Raw genomic sequence first — 21346 nt, 5'->3', positions numbered from 1 at the left:
TTAAAATATTTGATGTTTAAACAAACAAACACAAAATCATGAATCACATGAACTACAGTAAGTAGATTTACCGAGCACTATAAACAAATTTGATGTATGGATTAATAAACTACAGAATCCAAATATTAGGTGTATATATATCAAACTTGACCACCCTCTCCCACTCCTATATCTTTAAATTAGCCTTCTAACATTTGTCTCTGATAGTAATGGTCTCTGCATTTCATTACAAAGTTCATTCCATCACTACATGGTGAGGAAAAAGTACAAGGATGGGGCCCTGGTAAGAAAGGCCTCTTCCTTTTTTTTTTTTTTTTAATAAATTATTTGTTTATTGGTGTTCAATTTACCAACATACAGAATAACACCCAGTGCTCATCCCGTCAAGTGCCCCCCTCAGTGCCCGTCACCCATTCACCCCCACCCCCCGCCCTCCTCCCCTTACCACCCCTAGTTCGTTTCCCCAAGTTAGGAGACTTTTTCTTCTCCCTTCCCTTATATTCCCTTTCACTATTATTTATATTCCCCAAATGAATGAGAACATACACTGTTTGTCCTTCTCCGATTGACTTACTTCACTCAGCATAATACCCTCCAGGTCCATCCACTTTGAAGCAAATAGTGGGTATTTGTCATTTCTAACGGCTGAGTAATATTCCATTGTATACATAAACCACATCTTCTTTATCCATTCATCTTTCGATGGACACCGAGGCTCCTTCCACAGTTTGGCTATTGTGGCCATTGCTGCTAGAAACATCGAGGTGCAGGTGTCCCGGCATTTCATTGCATCTGAATCTTTGGGGTAAATCCCCAACAGTGCAATTGCTGGGTCGTAAGGCAGGTCTATTTTTAACTCTTTGAGGAACCTCCACACAGTTTTCCAGAGTGGCTGCACCAGTTCACATTCCCACCAACAGTGTAAGAGGGTTCCCATTTCTCTGCATCTTCTCCAACATTTGTTGTTTCCTGCCTTGTTAATTTTCCCCATTCTCACTGGTGTGAGGTGGTATCTCATTGTGGTTTTGATTTGTATTTCCCTGATGGCAAGTGATGCAGAGCATTTTCTCATGTGCATGTTGGCCATGTCTATGTCTTCCTCTGTGAGATTTCTCCTCATGTCTTTTGCCCATTTCATGATTGGATTGTTTGTTTCTTTGGTGTTGAGTTTAAGAAGTTCCTTATAGATCTTGGAAACTAGCCCTTTATCTGATACGTCATTTGCAAATATCTTCTCCCATTCTGTAGGTTGTCTTTTAGTTTTGTTGACTGTATCCTTTGCTGTGCAAAAGCTTCTTATCTTGATGAAGTCCCAATAGTTCCTTTTGCTTTTGTTTCTTTTGCCTTCATGGATGTATCTTGCAAGAAGTTACTGTGGCAGTGTTCAAAAAGGGTGTTGCCTGTGTTCTCCTCTAAGATTTTGATGGAATCTTGTCTCATATTTAGATCTTTCATCCATTTTGAGTTTATCTTTGTGTATGGTGAAAGAGAGTGGTCTAGTTTCATTCTTCTGCATGGGGATGTCCAATTTTCCCAGCACCATCTATTGAAGAGACTGTCTTTCTTCCAATGGATAATCTTTCCTCCTTTATCGAATATTAGATGACCGTACATTTCAGGGTCCACTTCTGGGTTCTCTATTCTGTTCCATTGATCTATGTGTCTGTTTTTGTGCCAGTACCACACTGTCTTGATGACCACAGCTTTGTAGTACAACCTGAAATCTGGCATTGTGATGACCCCAGCTATGGTTTTCTTTTTTAAAATTCCCCTGGCTCTTCGGGGTCTTTACTGATTCCACACAAATCTTAAAATAATTTGTTCTAACTCTCTGAAGAAAGTCCCTGGTATTTTGATAGGGATTGCATTAAACATGTAAATTGCCCTGGGTAACATTGACATTTTCACAATATTAATTCTGCCAATCCATGAGCATGGAATATTTTCCCATCTCTTTGTGTCTTCCTCAATTTCTTTCAGAAGCGTTCTATAGTTTTTAGGGTATAGATCCCTTACCTCTTTGGTTAGGTTTATTCCTAGGTATCTGATGCTTTTGGGTGCAATTGTAAATGGGATTGACTCCTTAATTTCTCTTTCTTCAGTCTCACTGTTAGTGTATAGAAATGCCACTGACTTCTGGGCATTGATTTTGTATCCTGCCACGCTGCCAAATTGCTGTATGAGTTCTAGCAATCTTGGGGTGGAGTCTTTTGGGTTTTCTATATAGAGTATCATGTCATCGGCGAAGAGGGAGAGTTTGACTTCTTCTTTGCCAATTTGAATGCCTTTAATGCCTTTTGGTGTCTGATTGCTGAGGTGAGGACTTCCAGTACTATGTTGAATAGCAGTGGTGAGAGTGGACATCCCTGTCTTGTTCCTGATCTTAGGGGAAAGGCTCCCAGTGCTTCCCCATTGAGAATGATATTTGCTGTGGGCTTTTTGTAGATAGCTTTTAAGATGTCGAGGAATGTTCCCTCTATCCCTACACTCTGAAGAGTTTTGATCAGGAATGGATGCTGTATTTTGTCAAATGCTTTCTGTGCATCTAATGAGAGGATCATATGGTTCTTGGTTTTTCTCTTGCTGATATGATGAATCACATTGATTGTTTTACGAGTGTTGAACCAGCCTTGTGTCCCGGAGATAAATCCTACTTGGTCATGGTGAATAATTTTCTTAATGTACTGTTGGATCCTATTGGCTAGTATCTTGTTGAGAATTTTTGCATCCATGTTCATCAGGGTTATTGGTCTGTAATTCTCCTTTTTGGTGGGGCCTTTGTCTGGTTTTGGAATTAAGGTGATGCTGGCATCATAGAACAAATTTGGAAGTACTCCATCTCTTTCTATCTTTCCAAACAGCTTTAGTAGAATAGGTATGATTTCTTCTTAAACGTTTGATAGAATTCCCCTGGGAAGCCATCTGGCCCTGGACTCTTGTGTCTTGGGTGGTTTTTGATGACTGCTTCAATTTCCCCCCTGGTTATTGGCCTGTTCAGGTTTTCTATTTCTTCCTGTTCCAGTTTTGGTAGTTTGTGGCTTTCCAGGAATGTGTCCATTTCTTCTAGATTGCCTAATTTATTGGCGTAGAGCTGTTCATAATATGTTTTTAAAATTGTTTGTATATCCTTGGTGTTGGTAGTGATCTCTCCTTTCTTATTCATGATTTTAATAATTTGAGTCTTCTCTCTCTTCTTTTTAATAAGGTCGGCTAATGGTTTATCTATCTTATTAATTCTTTCAAAGAACCAACTCCTGGTTCTGTTGATCTGTTCTACAATTCTTCTGGTCTTGATTTTTTTTAGTTCTGCTCAAATTTTAATTAACTCTCTTCTTCTGCTGGGTGTAGGGTCCATCTGCTGTTTTTCCTCTAGCTCCTTTATGTGTAAGATTAGCTTTTGTATTTGAGTTCTGTCCAGTTTTTGAGTGGATGCTTGTATTGCGATGTATTTCCCCCTCAGGACTGCTTTTGCTGCATCCCAAAGATTTTGAACGGTTGTATCTTCATTCTCATTAGTTTTCATGAATCTTTTTAATTTTTCCTTAATTTTCTGGTTGACCCTTTCATCTTTTAGCATGATGGTCCTTAACCTCCACGTGTTTAAGGTCCTTCCAAACTTCTTGTTGTGATTTAGTTCTAATTTCAAGGCATTATGGTCTGAGAATATGCAGGGTACGATCCTAATCTTTTGGTATCGGTTCAGACCCGATTTGTGACCCAGTATGTGGTCTATTCTGGAGAAAGTTCCATGTGCACTTGAGAAGAATGTGTATTCAGTTGAGTTTGGATGTAAAGTTCTGTAAATATCTGTGAAATCCATCTGGTCCAGTGTATCATTTAAAGCTCTCGTTTCTTTGGAACGAGATGGATGTTTGGATGTTTTGCTTAGAAGACCTATCGAGGGTAGAAAGAGCTAGATTGAAGTCACCAAGTATAAGTGTATTATTATCTAAGTATTTCTTCACTTTGGTTATAATTGGTTTAAATATTTGGCAGCTCCCTCATTTGGGGCATATATATTGAGGATTGTTAAGTCCTCTTGTTGGATAGATCCTTTGAGTATGAGATAGTGTCCCTCTTCATCTCTCACTACAGTCTTCGGGGTAAATTTTAGTTTATCTGATATAAGGATGGCTACCCCTGCTTTCTTTTGAGGACCATTTGAATGGTAAATGGTTTTATTTTCAGGTTGTAGGTGTCCTTCTGTCTAAAATGAGTCTCTTGTAGACAGCAAATAGATGGGTCCTGTTTTTTTATCCAATCTGAAACCCTGCGCCTTTTGATGGGGTCATTAAGCCCATTCACGTTCAGAGTTACTATTGACAGATATGAGTTTAGTGTCATCATGATATCTATTCAGTCCTTGTTTTTGTGGATTGTTCCATTGAACTTCTTCTTAAAGGGGAATTTTAAGAGTCCCCCTTAAAATTTCTTGCAGAGCTGGTTTGGAGGTCACATATTCTTTCAGTTCCTGCCTGTCTTGGAAGCTCTTTATCTCTCCTTCCATTTTGAATGAGAGCCTTGGTGGATAAAGTATTCTTGGTTGCATGTTCTTCTCATTTAGGACCCTGAATATATCCTGCCAGCCCTTTCTGGCCTGCCAGGTCTCTGTGGAGAGGTCTGCTGTTACCCTATTATTCCTCCCCACAAAAGTCAGGGATTTCTTGTCTCTTGCTGCTTTAAAGATCTTCTCTTTATCTTTGGAATTTGCAAGCTTCACTATTAAATGTCGAGGTGTTGAACGGTTTTTATTGATTTTAGGGGGGGGATCTCTCTATTTCCTGGATCTGAATGCCTGTTTCCCTTCCCAGATTAGGAAATTTTTTGGCTATGATTTGTTCAAATACATATACTGGCCCTCTGTCCCTTTCAGCGCCCTCAGGAGCTGCAATTAAATGTAGGTTTTTCTTCCTCAGGCTATCATTTATTTCCCTTAATCTGTCTTCATGGTCTTTTATTGTCTGTCTCTTTTTTCCTCAGTTTCCCTCTTTGCCATCAACTTGTCTTCTATGTCACTCACTCGTTCTTCCACCTCGTTAACCCTCGTCGTTAGGACTTCTAGTTTGGATTGCATCTCATTCAATTGATGTTTAATTTCTGCCTGATTGGATCTAAATTCTGCAGTCATGAAGTCCCTTGAGTCCTTTATGCTTTTTTCTAGAGCCATCAGTAGCTGTATAATAGTGCTTCTGAATTGGCTTTCTGACACTGAATTGTAATCCAGATTTTGTAACTCTGTGGGAGAGAGGACTGTTTCTGGTTCTTTCTTTTGAGGTGAGGTTTTCTTTCTAGTCATTTGCTTAGTGCAGAGTGACCAAAAACAAGTTGTATTGGGAAAAGGAGCAAAAGAGAGGAGAGAAAGAAGGAAAGAAAAGAGAAAAAGAAAAAAGAAAAAAGGAAGAAAAAGGAAAAAAGAGAAGAAAAAGAGAAAGAAAAAGAAAGAAGGGGGAAAAAGGGGGTGGGGGAAGCAATCAGAAATACAAACAAACAAACAAACAAACAAAAAACAAAAAAAAAAACACAAAAAACACGGGGGAGTATCTTCTGATTCTGTATACTTTAAGTCCCTTGACTTCCCCTGGAACTGGTCCGTCTAGCTGGTCTTCTGGGGGAGGGGCCTGCTGTGCTGATTTTCAGGTGTTAGCACTTGGGGGAGCTGCTCTGCCCCCCTGCCTAGTGCAGGGCTCAGTGGGGGTTGTTTACCCCGTGAGGTCCCAGGAGGAACCACCACAGTGGCGGGGCCAGCTCTGCAGCCCTGGAGTCAGCTCCCGCAGTAGCTCCGGGGCTCTCCGTCTGCAGGGCCTGGGGGCTCCGGGGCGGGGCCGCTGATCTGCTCAGCTCGGGGCAGGAGCGTCCTTGCTGTCCTGGGCCCTCCCGGCCTCTGCCTGTCCCGGGGGGAGGCCGGATCCTGGGCTGTGTCCCGCGCCCTGTGCTCCGGGGCCTGCGCTGTTGGATTCGCGCTCCCGCCCCGCAGCCCCCTCCGCGGAGCCGCCGCCTGAGCCCCTCCGAGCTGCTCCGGGTCCCGCCGAGCGCTGCAGCCCTTAGGGAGCTCAGCGCACTCTCCCGGGGCGCAGGTGCCTGTTAGTGTCCCAGGGAGCCCGAGGGCATCCCCGCCCTCCTGGGTCCTGCTCTAACTTCCTGCGGGCCCCTTTCCGCCCAGGAAGGTTGGTGCAGCTCCTGCTCCTCCGGGACGGGGCTCTCCTGTCCTGGGGACACTCGCCCCGGCCTCAGCCCGGCTCCTCGCGGGGGCCCTCCCCCTTGGAGGCCTTTTGTTTCTTTATTTCTTTTTCCCCGTCTTCCTACCTTGATAGAAGCGCGAACTCTTCTCCCTGTAGCATTCCAGCTGTTCTCTCTTTAAATCTCAGGCCGAATTCGTAGATTTTCAGGATGATTTGAAGGTTATCTAGGTAATTTGGTGGGGACAGGTGACTTGGGGACCCTGCTCTTCCGCCATCTTGCCCCTCCATCCCGAAAGGCCTCTTCCTTATCCCATTATTACCCATCCATGATTTGTGGCTTAGGTCCCTGAGCAGAGAATAATTGGGATGGTTGAACATTGGTAACAGCTCATGATCGAAGGGAGGGAGCTTTTATGGTAAAATAAAATGGATAGAGTTCCCCAAAATGAAGTCAAAAGACAATCTAGGAAGTTTCAGGGCAATATGAAACTTTGAGGAACAGTGACCCATGATAACAAATAGTGTGGAGAGACTGGGTCACCCTCAGATCCCAATCCAAGCACCACCAGGAAGTAAGGGGTGTTTGCATACCTATGTACGTGTGCATACACACACACCCACACACAGAGGAGTCTTCCTCATGCTCCTCTTAGGGGTGGCTCTAAAGGGCACTGCATAAGGAAAAGATTAAGATTTACCTCATTAAGGTTTCATCTTGTTTTTTTTTTTTTTCCCCATCATTGTTTATCAGCTATGTTGACCAGGGTTAATGTTTACTTTCAGGTCATAGTATATAAGGTGGTGAGAATCCATACCAAGACAGATTTCAAATGAACTAGAGAAGGAATGAGTTTCATTCAGGGAAAATTAACCCCTTAAAAACTCCGTCAATTGCTTTTGTCTGACCAATAACCCCCTTTTTGGAAAAACCATATTTTCCCTGTTCCTTTTGTGTCTGATGGACTGAGAACCATAATACCTCTTCATTCTTCTCACACCCACCATGTCAGCATATGACTAGCCTTTCACATTTTACTGGAAAAAAAAGAATGAAAGAGAGAAAGAAAGAAAGAAGAAAAAGAAAGAAGAAAAAAAGAAAGAAAGAAAGAAGAAAGAAAGAAAGAAAGAAAAAAAGAAAGAAAGAAAGAAAGAAGAAAGAAAGAAAGAAAGAAAGAAAGAAAAAGAAAGAAAGAAAGAAAGAAAGAAAGAAAGAAAGAAAGAAAGAAAGAAAGAAAGAAAGAAAGAAAGAAAGAAAAAGAAAGAAAAGGGGGCAGGCTGTTCAAATCAGACAGGGCCAATCAGAAATTGTCTCTGGAATCCAACTCCCAACATTAATAACATATTTTTCTTAGTATCTTGGTCATACTAAAATGTATAAGGAATAATATAACAAGGACTCTTGTAAACCAACACAGCTAAAGTCCCTATACACCTCCCATAGCTCATTCCCCTGTGATCTCGCAGAGGTAATCAGCTCCTGCTCCTCAATTTGGTGTTTATCCTTTTCATGTCTATCTTGATACTTGTTTTCTTCCTATATGTATGTATCCCTAAGTGACATATAGGATTGGGTTGTAAGGTTTACAATTCTATCAATCTATCACAATGCATTTAGAGAATTAGAAGCTGTCTTTCTGCTGAGATTGGTGACCTGAAGTGAAGAAGCCTGGAGGACTGGCTTCCTTCTTTCTTAACTGCATGAGGGAATGCTGGAGGAGGAAATCAAGCCAAATTATGAAGGAAAATAAACCATAAATGGGGGATAGGAATATTATATGATGATTGAGTCCTAGATACAGTCAAGTATAAAACCATCAACACAGTTCTGTTTTAGTTTTAATCTGAGTTGTGTTTTGACACTTGCACTTATAAGAGTCCTCATATATAGAATGGTGTCTTGAAAAAGAATATTTTGGGTAATACAGCCCTGAAATAGGAAATTATCTGAGTCCATGTATCATTGTGAGCAGCAATGGTCTCTGCCTCTGCATGGAAAGTTGGAAGTATTTGATATGTCTCTGGTGTATCCTAGAGTTCAGACCCTCTGCTTTCCTTAGGTGGAACCTTTGGGGACCTAGCAAATATATGAGAATGTTAGCAAATCTTGGTCATTTTTAGCAGCCTCCAGTGAAATCTGGCAAGAATAGAACACACTTAGATTCCCAAGCCAGAAACCTGCAAGCAGAAAGAGAACATTTAGATTTGTTAATATAGAACAAGACAGAAATCTGAGGTGGCTGAAGGTCAGAAAACCAATGCCTTGTTAATTATAAAACAAAACAAATTATCTGAACCCCCCACCCCAAATTAGAACAAATAAAAGCAGAAAGGTGAGAAAACACGATTGGTACTTAGTGGTTTAAATCATGGACTTCATCTTCCAAATGTTTGTACCCAAACTGACAGTTAACACTCTCTCTAGGAGGTAAATAAGGTAAAGCACTATCTTCTGGGATACAGCAGCACAAGGCAGGGGTCGGCTCACCCTTCTCACCATCAGCTTAAGGCTAAGTGGAAGTCCTATACCAGTGACTTCGAGAGATCAGCTGTTAATACAGTAACAACTCTTGGGAGAAAAAAAACCCATGGGTGGAAGATTCAGTGCTCTTGATCTAGGATTTCTTTTTTCTTTTTTCTTTTTTTTAAGATTTTATTTATTTACTTGAAAAAGAGAGCAAAGCAGAGAGAGAGCACAAGCAGGGATGTGGGGGATACAGAGAGAGACAGAGAAGCAGACTGTCCACTGAGCAGGGAGCCCACCTTGGGGTTCCATCCCAGGACCCCAGAAGGATCATCACCTGGGCCAAAGGCAGATGCTTAACCAACTGAGCCACCCAGCTGCTTCTTGGTCCAGGGTTTCTATAGCTAATTATCATTCTGTGGAAATTTCAGATAGAAATGAACAAGTAGAAGAGTTCTGGGCATTTCAAAAAAATTTAATTTTCAGAAAAACCTCAAGCCTGAAAAACAAGAATCTATTCTATTGCTCAGCCTATTCTATAGGCTCAGCCTATAGAATCGATCTATTCTAATGCTCTATTGAGCATTCTATTGCTCAGTTAATTCAACACTCAGGTCATTATAACCATATCTACTGAAAGTGGGTACATTAAGCAAGTATAGCCCTACAGAGGGAATCCTTCCATATGCTCCTTTCAGACATGGCCACTGAGGAAAATGGTCCCTCATAATCCTCGCAGCAGTGAGAGCAAAACAAAGTAGATCAGAATTTACTCCAAATCTACAACTCACTCCACAGCCAAAGAGGGGTTCTTACTATCCCTTTCTATCGAATATGATTTATGCTAAGGCTCAGTGACAGCTATTATTTCTTACCCCCTTTTTCACAAATAGGAGGCTTATTATAGTTATCTTTTTCTCTCCTTCTACCCCCATTGTGGATTGTAATTGTTAGGGTGGTTAAATGCTTCAAAGAGACCCACATTGGGCCTGATCCAGGGGGAGTACACATCAGTGGCTGTGCCATCTAAAGGTAATATTGGTTATATTGATGTGCTTCCCTTTGGAGAGGGACTGAGTATATATTCAGTGACATTTGTAATTATTACAGCACGTTCGGTGAAGACATTTAATAATTGGTCAAAATACAGATGGTGGGCAACCATAGTTGGAATATAGGAATGGGTTGGGAAGTATTTTATCAGTACTTCTACTTTGTGGATCTACTCTTTTCCTAATCACAAGGTACCATGGGGGCTGTCAATCATATAGCATGTCCCTACTCCTCATATACATGCTTAGTCTCAGAAGTAAACACATGATGCAAGCATGGCCACAGAAAGAATTCTATTTTTCTTAAACTGAACAACTGATCCTAGATGGACCTATGACCAAAATGAGATTAATCACAAGAGTCCTTCTCTGTACTGTATATTTGATGGTGGAGAGAAAGCTGGGGGAACAAACCATGAATCTAATAGATCACGACATAGATAAATTCCTTTTGAAATAGAAATAACATACAGAGGGAAGCAGTGGAGATAGAGAGACACATATTGGAAAATTGAACTTTGCAATCTAATTGAGCCTGAATCTAGAAGTATCTTTGCACTTCCCAATTAAATGATTTAATACATTTCCATTTTAATTTTAAATTGATTTGAATTGTTTCTCTCCTAAAACTTCTGATACATGCCCTGTGTCATGCCAGAGGGTGCAGTAATGGATTTTATTTCAGGTTTCCTCCTGTTATGGAGCAGTTGAGTATGTTTGTTGTTATGCATCAAGCAGTTTAAGCATGGATAGAATATCTTTGGATATATGGAAAGAAAGATATATATGTGCTAAGAAATCAAGAGTAAAATATGGTGGGTCTTTTTTGCAGTGTTAACAATAATCCTCTATCCTCAGGAAACTGATCTAAACATCATGAGGGTGAGAAGACAGCCAGCCATTTTAAAATTTTACCAACTCTTTTATCCTAACAGGGTCAGGAGATTAGTAAATCCAGTTGGATTGATCACATTTTCTCTCCTATTTATCAAGAGAAATGGCTTTGAGAACTAGATAGTTAGTCCCAGGATATGACTTGAAATATAACATGTAAACTCAGAGGCTGTGGCAATGTCTCTGAGTTCACATGTTGTAGTAACACGGAAACTCCTTTTTCAGAGAAAAGCAGAGAAAGCCATTATGTGGAGATGAAATAATTATGCAGATGTGCAGGGATAAACAACAGAGATGGAAGGACAATTTTGATGGTTCTCTTGGGCCTAATTCTATTGTCTTCCTAGGCTCAATGCCAGTCCAACCCTTATGTCACTCTTTGATCTCTGCAAATTCAATTAAGCTGCATTGTGTTCTTGCCCTACTACTAGTTGGGTTCTCTTTACTTGAACTGGATGTTTCAAAATAAAATAGTTGTGAAATTATAATAATTTTGATGGTAATGATAATAATAACGCTAGCTAAAATTTATTGAGCATTTTTCATAGCTTCACATGTGTCATTTATTCTTCACTATAACCTCATGAGATAGCTGTTATGATCCCTAACTCAATGATGAAATGAATGTTAACATATATCATTACAAGTTTTTTTATTGTTTTATGTTTAATTGAAAAACTGATATTCAACTGAGTCATTATTATAAATTAAAGAATCAGGGCAGTCCAGATGGCTCAGTGGTTTAGCGCTGCCTTCAGTCCAGGGCGTGATCCCGGAGACCCAGGATCAAGTCCCACATTGGGGTTCCTGCAGGGACCCTGCTTCTCCCTCTGCCTGTGTCTCTGCCTCACTCTCTCTCTCTGTGTCTCTATGAATAAATACATAAAATCTTTAAAAAAATAAAGAATCAATAACTATAGAATCCTCTAAATAAACTGATATTGACTTCCAACAGAAAAGGTAAGGAATACCTTTTACAGGAAGAGAGCAAGTTCTCTTGTTGGTGTTGGTTATTCAACAGCATGGTATGATACAGGAAGAGAGCAAGTTCTCTTGTTGGTATTGGTTATTCAACAGCATGGTATGATAGTTATTAAGAGGCAAATATCAGCCATCAGGTGGCATTATGAGTCATTTTGACAGTTACTATTATTTGATCCAAAAAAATCCCCCAAAACAACAACAGCAAAAAGTGATATCTCACTGTTTAAAGTTCTCAGTAAAAATCCTGTATATCTGTTCAGAAAGATGGCACTTAGGGCATTCTGTCTTCAGTATCTAATTTTATTTTCCTCTGATATTTTTCTTAGCTCAAGTTCTGGCTTTAAATTTTAAGCAAATGCTTACATGACTCAGACAATTTGATGTAACATGAAAGGACAATTTTGCCCTTTCTGAACAGAACTCATGTGACTGCCTTAATGAAATTAGCTGGAAAAAGTTAACCATGGGAAACCTTACCTATGACATGACTCATCATAAAATAATTCAATATAAAGAGGCAGGGTTTGAATCTAATATATCATTGTATCTTCCACCGCACTTTGTGCACTTTTATGTAGTACCCACTAGATATTCTTAAGAAAATCAATGTAAGGTAGATCCTAATTTGAACTGCATCCAAGGATGACTTGTATATGATCTAGAAGGCTTTCATTTCAACAATTCATCATGATTACAATTTCCTGTTAATGTGCCACAGATTGCTGGGAGGCATTTTCACTGTATTAGCATGTATTTTCATATTTATCTCTCCTATTAGAACGATTTCCTTAATATCAGAAACTGTGCCACCCTTATTTGCATTTCCTTCTGGATGCCTAGTACACTGTGAGCTTTTGATAAAAACAGGTAAAATGAATCAATATTATATCAAACAAAGAATATTTCACAGTTCTAGTGTATTCACATACCTCAGACAATTCAGCTGGAGGAGTTACACAAATTGTTCGGCTACCTATCATCTCTTTTTGTTGTTGCCATCGCTGCCATCTACAGATTTCTTAGTCACCCTCTCTACTTCCTTGAAGATTTTAGAATCTGGTTTGCTCTCTAATTCTTCGTGAATGAGGATCCACAGAGATAATCTTTCTAATATATGTTGGTGACTAAAGTTTTTAATCTCTTTCCAACAATTTTAGTCTTCAATTTACCTCAAGTAACCACTCTTGTGGTCATACTTTGGACTTTGCCATTATCCTCAGTGATGGCCCCCTCCATGATACCAATGTCAAACATCACACTCTCTGACCACCACCTTTATTCTTCTGTTCGTTCCCACTACACCTCTGAAATCTAAGACACTGACTCTAGTAGACCTTCAGTTCATCAACTCCAACACTTTTCCTTTCTTTCTTGCCTCCTCAACCCCTCACTTTTCTCCTCCCTGGCTTAGATTCCATAGTCCAACATGACATACGAACATACATACATACCTTATACATACTCTCAATTCCCTTGCCCTCTTTCCCTCTATTGTATAATCCTAGCCAAGAGCCCAATTCTGAGTGAATATAACCCTCCATCTATTCTGTACCTACATACACCATATGAGAGACTGACTACAGCTGGAGAAAAACTCATCACCATGCTAAGTGGTCCCAGTTTACATTTATGATTACTAACTTCTAGCAACACCTAGAACAACACCTGTCCTATCCTTGTCTAATTCACTCCATACTGTACATCCTATTTTCCTATCTTCTCCTCTGTCCCTGAACCTCAAATATCTCCACCTTTCCACTCTTGGCTAATGATTTTGTCTCTAATTTTACTGAGAAAACTGACAAAAATCTAAGGAAAATGTCCCAACATTCCAGCCACCAAATATAAAGACTTAAAAATAAAATCCTGCTCTAACCTTTGGATAAACTATTTTTACTCCTGAAAAAGGCTAATTCCACCACATGTGCACTAGATTTCAATTCCTGGCACCCACTCAAAGGCAGGAGATGCTTTCTCTCTCTCCTGCTTCATTCTTTCTACTGACTCTCTCTACTAAATCTTTTCTGTGAATATACAAACACATTATAAAAGAAAATTTAAAAAAATTAAAAAGTTACTTTCTCACTCCTTTGTTCCTCTTTACAACAAAGGTTCTAAAAAGAGTTGTCTGTACCAAGAGTCTCTAACACCTGTCTTATTCTTTCTGGAATCCATTCCGATGAGTTCTTTCCGATCCCTCATCCACCCAGCCCACTTAACACAAATAGCTATTGACAAAATCATCCACATTATATCATTTGTATTGCCAATTCCAATGATCAGTTCTTGATTAACATTTAACTGGATATATCAGCAGCATTTGTCACAGTTGGTCAATCTATTCTTCTTGGAACACAACACTCTACTCCATGCCTTTTGGCCTCTAAGACACTTCACTGGCTATTCCTTCTGATTTTTTTTGTTTTTTTTTGCTAATTCATCCTCATCTTCTGGATTTGTATACACTGACACTTTTCAGTTCACCTTTTGATCATTTTTTATACTTATTCCCTAGTGATCTCTGATGAGTCCATAATTTTATTTCCAGCCCCATCTTCTCCCTTGAACTGTGGAATTATTTATCAGATGCCCCCATCATACTTCAATTTGGAAAAATAATAGCATCCTAAAACTAACATATCCAAAATAAAGACTTACGTATTTTAAGACTTCAAAAACAAAACAAATCAAAATTCTGCCTTACTTGTAATCTTCTCCAGTAAATAGTAACTCCATGTCTTTTCATGTCAGCTAAAAATATGGATGCATGTTTGCTCCTTTTACAATATAATCTGCATTCAATCCACCAACAAATATTATTGAATTGTTCTTTAAAATATATCTTGAATCTCTTCACTTATTATTTCACTGCCTGTTACTTCTGATCATTTCTTACTTGAACTATTGCAGAGCCTCCACACTTGTCAACCTGCATTCACCTTTGCTTCTATGATCAGGAAGCTTAGATGCTGCTATATTTAACAGGAATACACAGTAGTGGTATGAACAAGACAGAAACTTCCGGGAGGCTCCATGGTCATCAGGAACTCTTTCTCACTGTTGCCCTGTATTAAGAGAATTGCCCCCAAATCTAAGATGTTTGCTCCAGCCTGGGCACCTGTCTGTATTCTGAGGACCCAAGATGGAGGAAAGCACAAAAAGACATTACTCCCATTACTAAGGAGACATCACATAAAATTTCACTTATTGTTCACCAGAACTTCGTCACTTGGCCATGCCTAACTATAAGAGAAGTAGAGTAGTATGTGAATCCTCCCATCAATGTGTTGAGCTAATGAACTATTACCAAAGAGTAAGGGAAAAGTAAATATTGAGAAGCATCTAGCAGTTTCTGCCACATTTTCCTATAGTGCATTCTTCAGCACTTGTAGCTGTTTTTGGCAACAACAACCATCCAGATACCTAGTCACTGTATGGCTGGAAAGAGACTATCACCTTAATTACTGGAAGAGCCTCCTAGCGCATCTCCCTACTCTTGCCCCATCATGACTATTCTCACAGAGCAGCCAGAGTGAAATTTTAAAAACATATCTGATCATATCATTCTTCATAATAAGACATTCTAATGGCATCTCTTTCTACTCAGATTAACAGCTTATGTTCTTGCAAAAGCCTGAAAGATCATACGCAAATTTTCCTCTGATTACTTCTCTGATTTCATTGCCATTGACTTTCCCCTGTACTCATTATTCTATGTACACATTGTCCTCTTTGCTGTTACTTGTACATCCCACAACATAGTCTCACTGCTGTGCCTTTGCACTCACCATTCCTTCTGGCTAGAATATGTTTCCCTCAAATATTAACATGGTTTCCTCGGGATGACCTCATCTGTGAGGTCTTCTCCAACCATGCCACATAAGAGAACCATCCCCAGTCATTCATTAGTCCTTTCACTCTTCTTTATTTTTCTTTATAAACTTCCCCTTATATAACATTTTTCTTGTTGTTTTATGATTTTTGTGATCTTTTCCTATTAGCATGTAGTCTTTTCAAGAGCAGGGATTTTATCACATTTGTAATGAATAGTATTTGGCACACAGAAGTCATTCAGGATATAATGAGAGAATAAATTAAGTTTATTAGTGGGGGGGTAGGAAAAGTTAATAACTATTGTAGAAAATAATTTTTTGAGTTAACTGCTTTTCTGTATACATCTGGAAGAATATTAATTACTCATTTAATAATATCTTCATGGGTAAGATTAGAAGTGCTGCTATGTGACTTCTTTTTTACCATTTTGATCTCTTGGTATGGAACATGACAAACACATGCCTCCCATATTAAATGTTTATGAAATTTAAATATATTTTCCTTACCAAGAAGTTTTGCTCAAGGAGGAATCATTCCCAAAGTTAACGAAGTTTCTTAGAATTACACTTAAATAGTCAGAGACTCACTAAAGCCACATTTTAAAGTGGGCAAAGACTTTTAGAGATCTTCATGAATGATGTGACTAGATATCTCAACCTCTGATGATGAGCATGTTGAATGAGATTTTTGTAGTTCCTCCTCCAATAATTTTCTGTTCCTAATATCCAAAAAGATTAAGATTTATTCTAGAAATAGATGTTTGATTGAAAATTTTCCCTATATTCTTTCTGTTCTGTAATTACAACTATATTGAAACTAATTTGACTTAATCAAATTCAATAATCTGGCTCATATTTTAATACCTTATGTTTTTTATTTTTTTATTTTTTTTTTTATTTTTTATTTTTATTTATGATAGTCATACAGATAGAGAGAGAGAGGCAGAGACACAGGCAGAGGGAGGAGCAGGCTCCATGCACCAGGAGCCCGACGTGGGATTCGATCCCGGGTCTCCAGGATCGCGCCCTGGGCCAAAGGCAGGCGCCAAACCGCTGCGCCACCCAGGGATCCCAATACCTTATGTTTATTGTTTGTCCCTTACCTTGCTGCTAAAGAAATTACTTTCTTTTTAGCTGAGTTCCAAGTTAAAAGCTATTTTTTTCTTATGTCCTAGTCCTAAGTGGATTGCATTGCTCTATTTTCTGGAGACTCCAGATGTTAATTAAAACATACAGAATTTATTAATTGAATACTTCACACTTGAATCTGTATATTAGCCTAATGAAGAAAATATCATTAGGCCATTTCTAACTAGGTCACTTAGGCACATACTGTCTTTTCACACATGAGATCTATTTGAATTTTTATTCTGTTAACCTTTTAATTCTAACTTTTGCCCTCTTTTCAGTTGGTTGATGATTATTTGTTTGAAGGAGAAGGAGTTGCTTTTTTTTGTTAATTAGGGAAATTTACTTTTTATCTAAAAGTTGAAATTATTTTCTAGTTTGTCTTTATATTGATTTTTCTTATGATGATTTTAGCCAGGCAGTCATTACTTAAATTTTTATTTTCAAGTAATGAAATTCATCAATATGTTATTTCATGGCTTCTGTGAGGTTTTTTTGTATTATATTTAGAAAATTTTTTTCATTCTGAGATTAATAAAGGATTATTCTGAAACCACAATGAGATATCACCCCACACCTGTTAGAATGGCTATTAACAAAAAGACAAGAGATAACAAATGCTGGCATGGACATGGAGAAAAGGGAATTCTGCTGGTGGGATTAGAAACTGCTATAGCCACAATGGAAAACAGTATGCAGGATCTTAAAAAAAATTAAAAATGGAACTACCATATGATCCAACAATTCCACTTCTGGAAATATATCCAAAGGAAATGAGAACACTAACTTAAAGAGATATTTGCACCCTCATGTCCATAGTAGCATTATTTACAATAACCAAGACATGGAAACACCTAAGTGTCCATCAATGTATATACAGATAAAAGAGTTGTGTGGGTGTGGGTGTGTATACACAATGGAATACTATTTAAGCACTAAAAAATGAGGAAATCCTACCATTTGTGACAACATGGATGGACTTTAAGGCCGTTCAATGAAGTAAGCGATGAGTGAAATAAGTAAGATAGAAAAAGACGAATACTGTATGATCTCACTTAGATGTGGAATCTAAGAAAAGAAAAAAAGACAAATTGATAGAAAAAGAGATCAGACTTGTGGTTACTAGATATGGAGATAGAGGGCAGGGGGAGTTTGGAAGAAGGTAGCCAAGAGGTATAAACTTCCAGTTATAAGACAAATAAGTATAAGGTATAAGAGATATAATGTACAACATGATGACTGTAACTGACACTGCTGTATGATTCACAGCAAAGTTAAGAGAGCTAATTTTGAGTTCTCAAAGCAAGAAATATTTTTTCTTTTTTGTTTCATTTTTTACTGTATCTTTATGAAAAGATAAATGTCAGCTGAACTTATTGTGGTAATCATTTTATAATATATGTAAATCAAGGGCAGCCCTGGTAGCTCAGTGGTTTTTTTTTTTTTTTAATTTTTTTTTAATTTTTATTTATTTATGATAGTCACAGAGAGATAGAGAGAGAGGCAGAGACACAGGCAGAGGGAGAAGCAGGCTCCATGCACCGGGAGCCCGACGTGGGATTCGATCCCGGGTCTCCAGGATCGCGCCCTGGGCCAAAGGCAGGCGCCAAACCGCTGCGCCACCCAGGGATCCCTAGCTCAGTGGTTTAATGCCACCTTCAGCCGAGGGCCTGATCCTGGAGACCCAGGATCGAGTCCCACGTCAGGCTCCCTGCATAGAGCCTGCTTCTCCCTCTGCCTGTGTCTGTCTGTCTGTCTGTCTGTCTCTCTCTGTGTCTCTTATGAATAAATAAATAAAATCTTAAAATATATATATGTAAATCAAACCACAATATTCTACACCTTAAATTTATATAGGGATGTAACCTAATTATTTCTCAGTAAAATGGAATAAAAAAGAGAATTATCCTCACACTACCTAGGATGGCTATTAAGAAAAACAGAAAACAATAAATGTTGAAGATGATATGGAGTAACTGGAACCATTGTTCATTTGCACGTGGGAATGTTAAATGGTGCAGTTGCTGTAGAAAACAGTATGTCAGTTCGTCAAAAATTAAGTGGAGAATTACCATGTAATAGAGAATTTACAAGTAAAAATTTGAATGATATTTAAGCAGAATTATTCACAAAGCCAAAAAGTGGAAAAACTTAAATGTTATTAACAGATGAATAGATAAACAAAATATATATCCATACAATGGAATATCATTCAGCATTAAAAAGGATGAAATTTTGATATATAATACGACATGGATAAATCTTGAAAACATTTTGCTAGGTGATATAGGCCAGGAACAAACAACTATTATATGATTCTACTTGTATGCAGTAATTAGAATAGGCAAATTCATAGAGGTAGAAAATACAATAGTAATTGTCAGGGGCTTAGGGGAGGGAAGTTGGGAAGACGTTGTTTACTGAGTATAGTTTTGGTTTGAGATGATAAAAATGTTCTGAGAGTGCCTGGGTGGCTCAGTCTGTTAAACATCTGACTCTTGATTTCAGCTCAGGTCATGATCTCAGGGTTGTGAGCCTGAGTCCCACATTAGGCTCATGTGAAGCCTGCTTGGGATTCTCATTCTGTCTCTCTCAAAAAACAAAAAAACAAAAAAATTAAAAAGTTCTGAAAATGGATAGTGGCATTCATTGTAATTTATTGTAAAACAATATGAATGCACTTAATTCCACTGAATTATATACTTAAAATGATTAAAATGATAAAATTTATATTATGTACATTTTAGCACAATTATAAAGAAGAATGACTCCATTATATCATGTAATACTTTTGTAGCTTCATTTTGTAGATTTCAATATTGGATCCATTGTTCAGTTGGAAGAATCAGGCCAATTTTAAATAAAAGTTTTTAGAATGACATTTATTTATTCAGTTTTTTTTTAATTTTTTTTTAATTTATTTATGATAGTCACACACAGAGAGAGAGGCAGAGACATTGGCAGAGGGAGAAGCAGGCTCCATGCACCGGGAGCCCGACGTGGGACTCGATCCCGGGTCTCCAGGATCACGCCCTGGGCCAAAGTCAGGCACCAAACCGCTGCGCCACCCAGGGATCCCTATTTATTCAGTTTTATACTGGTTTGTTTATCATTAAAATGAAATTTATTCTTTTAATGTTCAAAAAGAACTCACTACGGAAAATTTTCTGAAGTGTGCATATGTGTGTGTGTGTGTGTGTGTGTGTGTGTATACACTTTTTGGCTGTGCACAGTATACTTTATTGTTTTATTTTATTTTATTTTATTTTATTTTATTTTATTTTATTTTATTTTTCACAGTATACTTTATTGACGGCATATGACAAGGTAGGGCTCCCCAAGAGCCTCCACTTCGTCAGGGGGTCTGGGATATAAATTGAAGGTCAGGAGATTCTCAGTGTGTTGGGGGATTAAGTTGGGGCAGGGACTCCCCAGCAGCTGAGGGCCTCTCTCTTCCTCTTGTTCTCACTGGGGCTGGTGGTTCAGGAGGCTCTTACTCCTTGGAGGCCATGTGGACCATGAGGTCCACCACTTGGTTGCTGTAACCGAATTCATTGCCATACCAGGAAATTAGCTTGACGAAGTGGTCATTGAAGGCAATGCCAGCCCCCGTGTCAAAGGTGGAAGGGTGGGTGTCACTGTTGAAGTCGCAGGAGACAACCTGGTCCTCAGCCAGGATGCCCTTGAGAGGGCCCTCTGATGCCTGCTTTACCACCTTCTTGATGTTGTCATATTTGGCAGCTTTCTCCAGGGGGCAGGTCAGATCTACAACTGACATGTTGGGGGTGGGGACATGGAAGGCCATGCCAATGAGTTTTCCCTTCAGCTCAGGGATGACCTTGCCCACAGCCTTGGTGGCGCCAGTGGAAGCAGGGATGATGTTCTGCGCAGGTCCTCTGCCTTCAGGCCACAGCTTCCCAGAGGGGCCGCCCATGGTCTTTTGGGTGGTAGTGATGGCATGGGCGGTGGTCATTAGGCCCTCCACGATGCCAAAGTGGTCAGGGATAACTTTGGCCAGAGGAGCCAAGCAGTTGGTGGTGCAGGAGGCATTGCTGACAATCTTGAGAGACTTGTTGTATTTCTCGTGGTTCACACCCATCACAAACATGAGGGCATCAGCAGAAGGAGCAGAGGTGATGACCCTCTTTGCCCCACTCTTCAAGTGAGCCCCAGCCTTCTCCGTGGTGGTGAAGACCCCAGTGGGCTCCACAACATACTCAGCACCAGCATCACCCCATTTGATGTTGGCGGGATGTCGCTCCTGGAAGATGGAGATGGACTTCCCGTTGATGACAAGTTTCCCGTTCTCAGCCTTGACCGTGCCATAGAATTTGCCGTGGGTAGAATCATACTGGAACATGTACACCATGTAGTTGAGGTCAATGAAGGAGTCATTGATGGCAACAATATCCACTTTGCCAGAGTTAAAAGCAGCCCTGGTGCCCAGGCGCCCAATATGGGCAAATCCATTCGCTCTGAGCTTCACCATTGTGTCTCCCGGAGGCGGCTGGCACTACACCAGAACATGTGGCTCCCTGTCGAACGGGAAGGAGCAGAGAGCCTGAAATGTATATTTTAAGAGAAGATAAAAATCAGCTTTTCTTAATTTTATTAATGATATTACTTGAGAAAGGAAAGAAGGGGCTACTTCTAAGTCTCACTTTATGGTAGGTATTACAGAAAATCAAAGTGGATAATCACATTAAAAGTTAAGTCAAGGATGGAGTGCCTGGGTATCCCTGTTGGTTTAAGCATCTGCCTTCAGCTCAGGTCATGATCTTGGGATCCCGGAACCCAGCCCTGCTTGGTGGTGGG

The 21346-nt window shown here is 39.4% G+C and overlaps 1 protein-coding gene across 1 annotated transcript; it reads right to left on the bottom strand.

Moving 5' to 3' along the window:
- Nucleotides 1-19913: 19913 nt before the first annotated feature.
- On the bottom strand, nt 19914-21020 carry LOC112914244 (glyceraldehyde-3-phosphate dehydrogenase-like). Its single transcript, XM_025991228.2, has one exon. The coding sequence runs from the start codon at nt 21018-21020 to the stop codon at nt 20025-20027; it is 996 nt and encodes a 331-aa protein (XP_025847013.2). The 3' UTR covers nt 19914-20024.
- Nucleotides 21021-21346: the final 326 nt, after the last annotated feature.

This window comes from Vulpes vulpes, chromosome 1 (genome assembly GCF_048418805.1).
Source record: "Vulpes vulpes isolate BD-2025 chromosome 1, VulVul3, whole genome shotgun sequence".
In the NCBI taxonomy this organism is placed as follows: domain Eukaryota; kingdom Metazoa; phylum Chordata; class Mammalia; order Carnivora; family Canidae; genus Vulpes; species Vulpes vulpes.
This window is presented reverse-complemented; position numbering and strand designations above follow the sequence as displayed.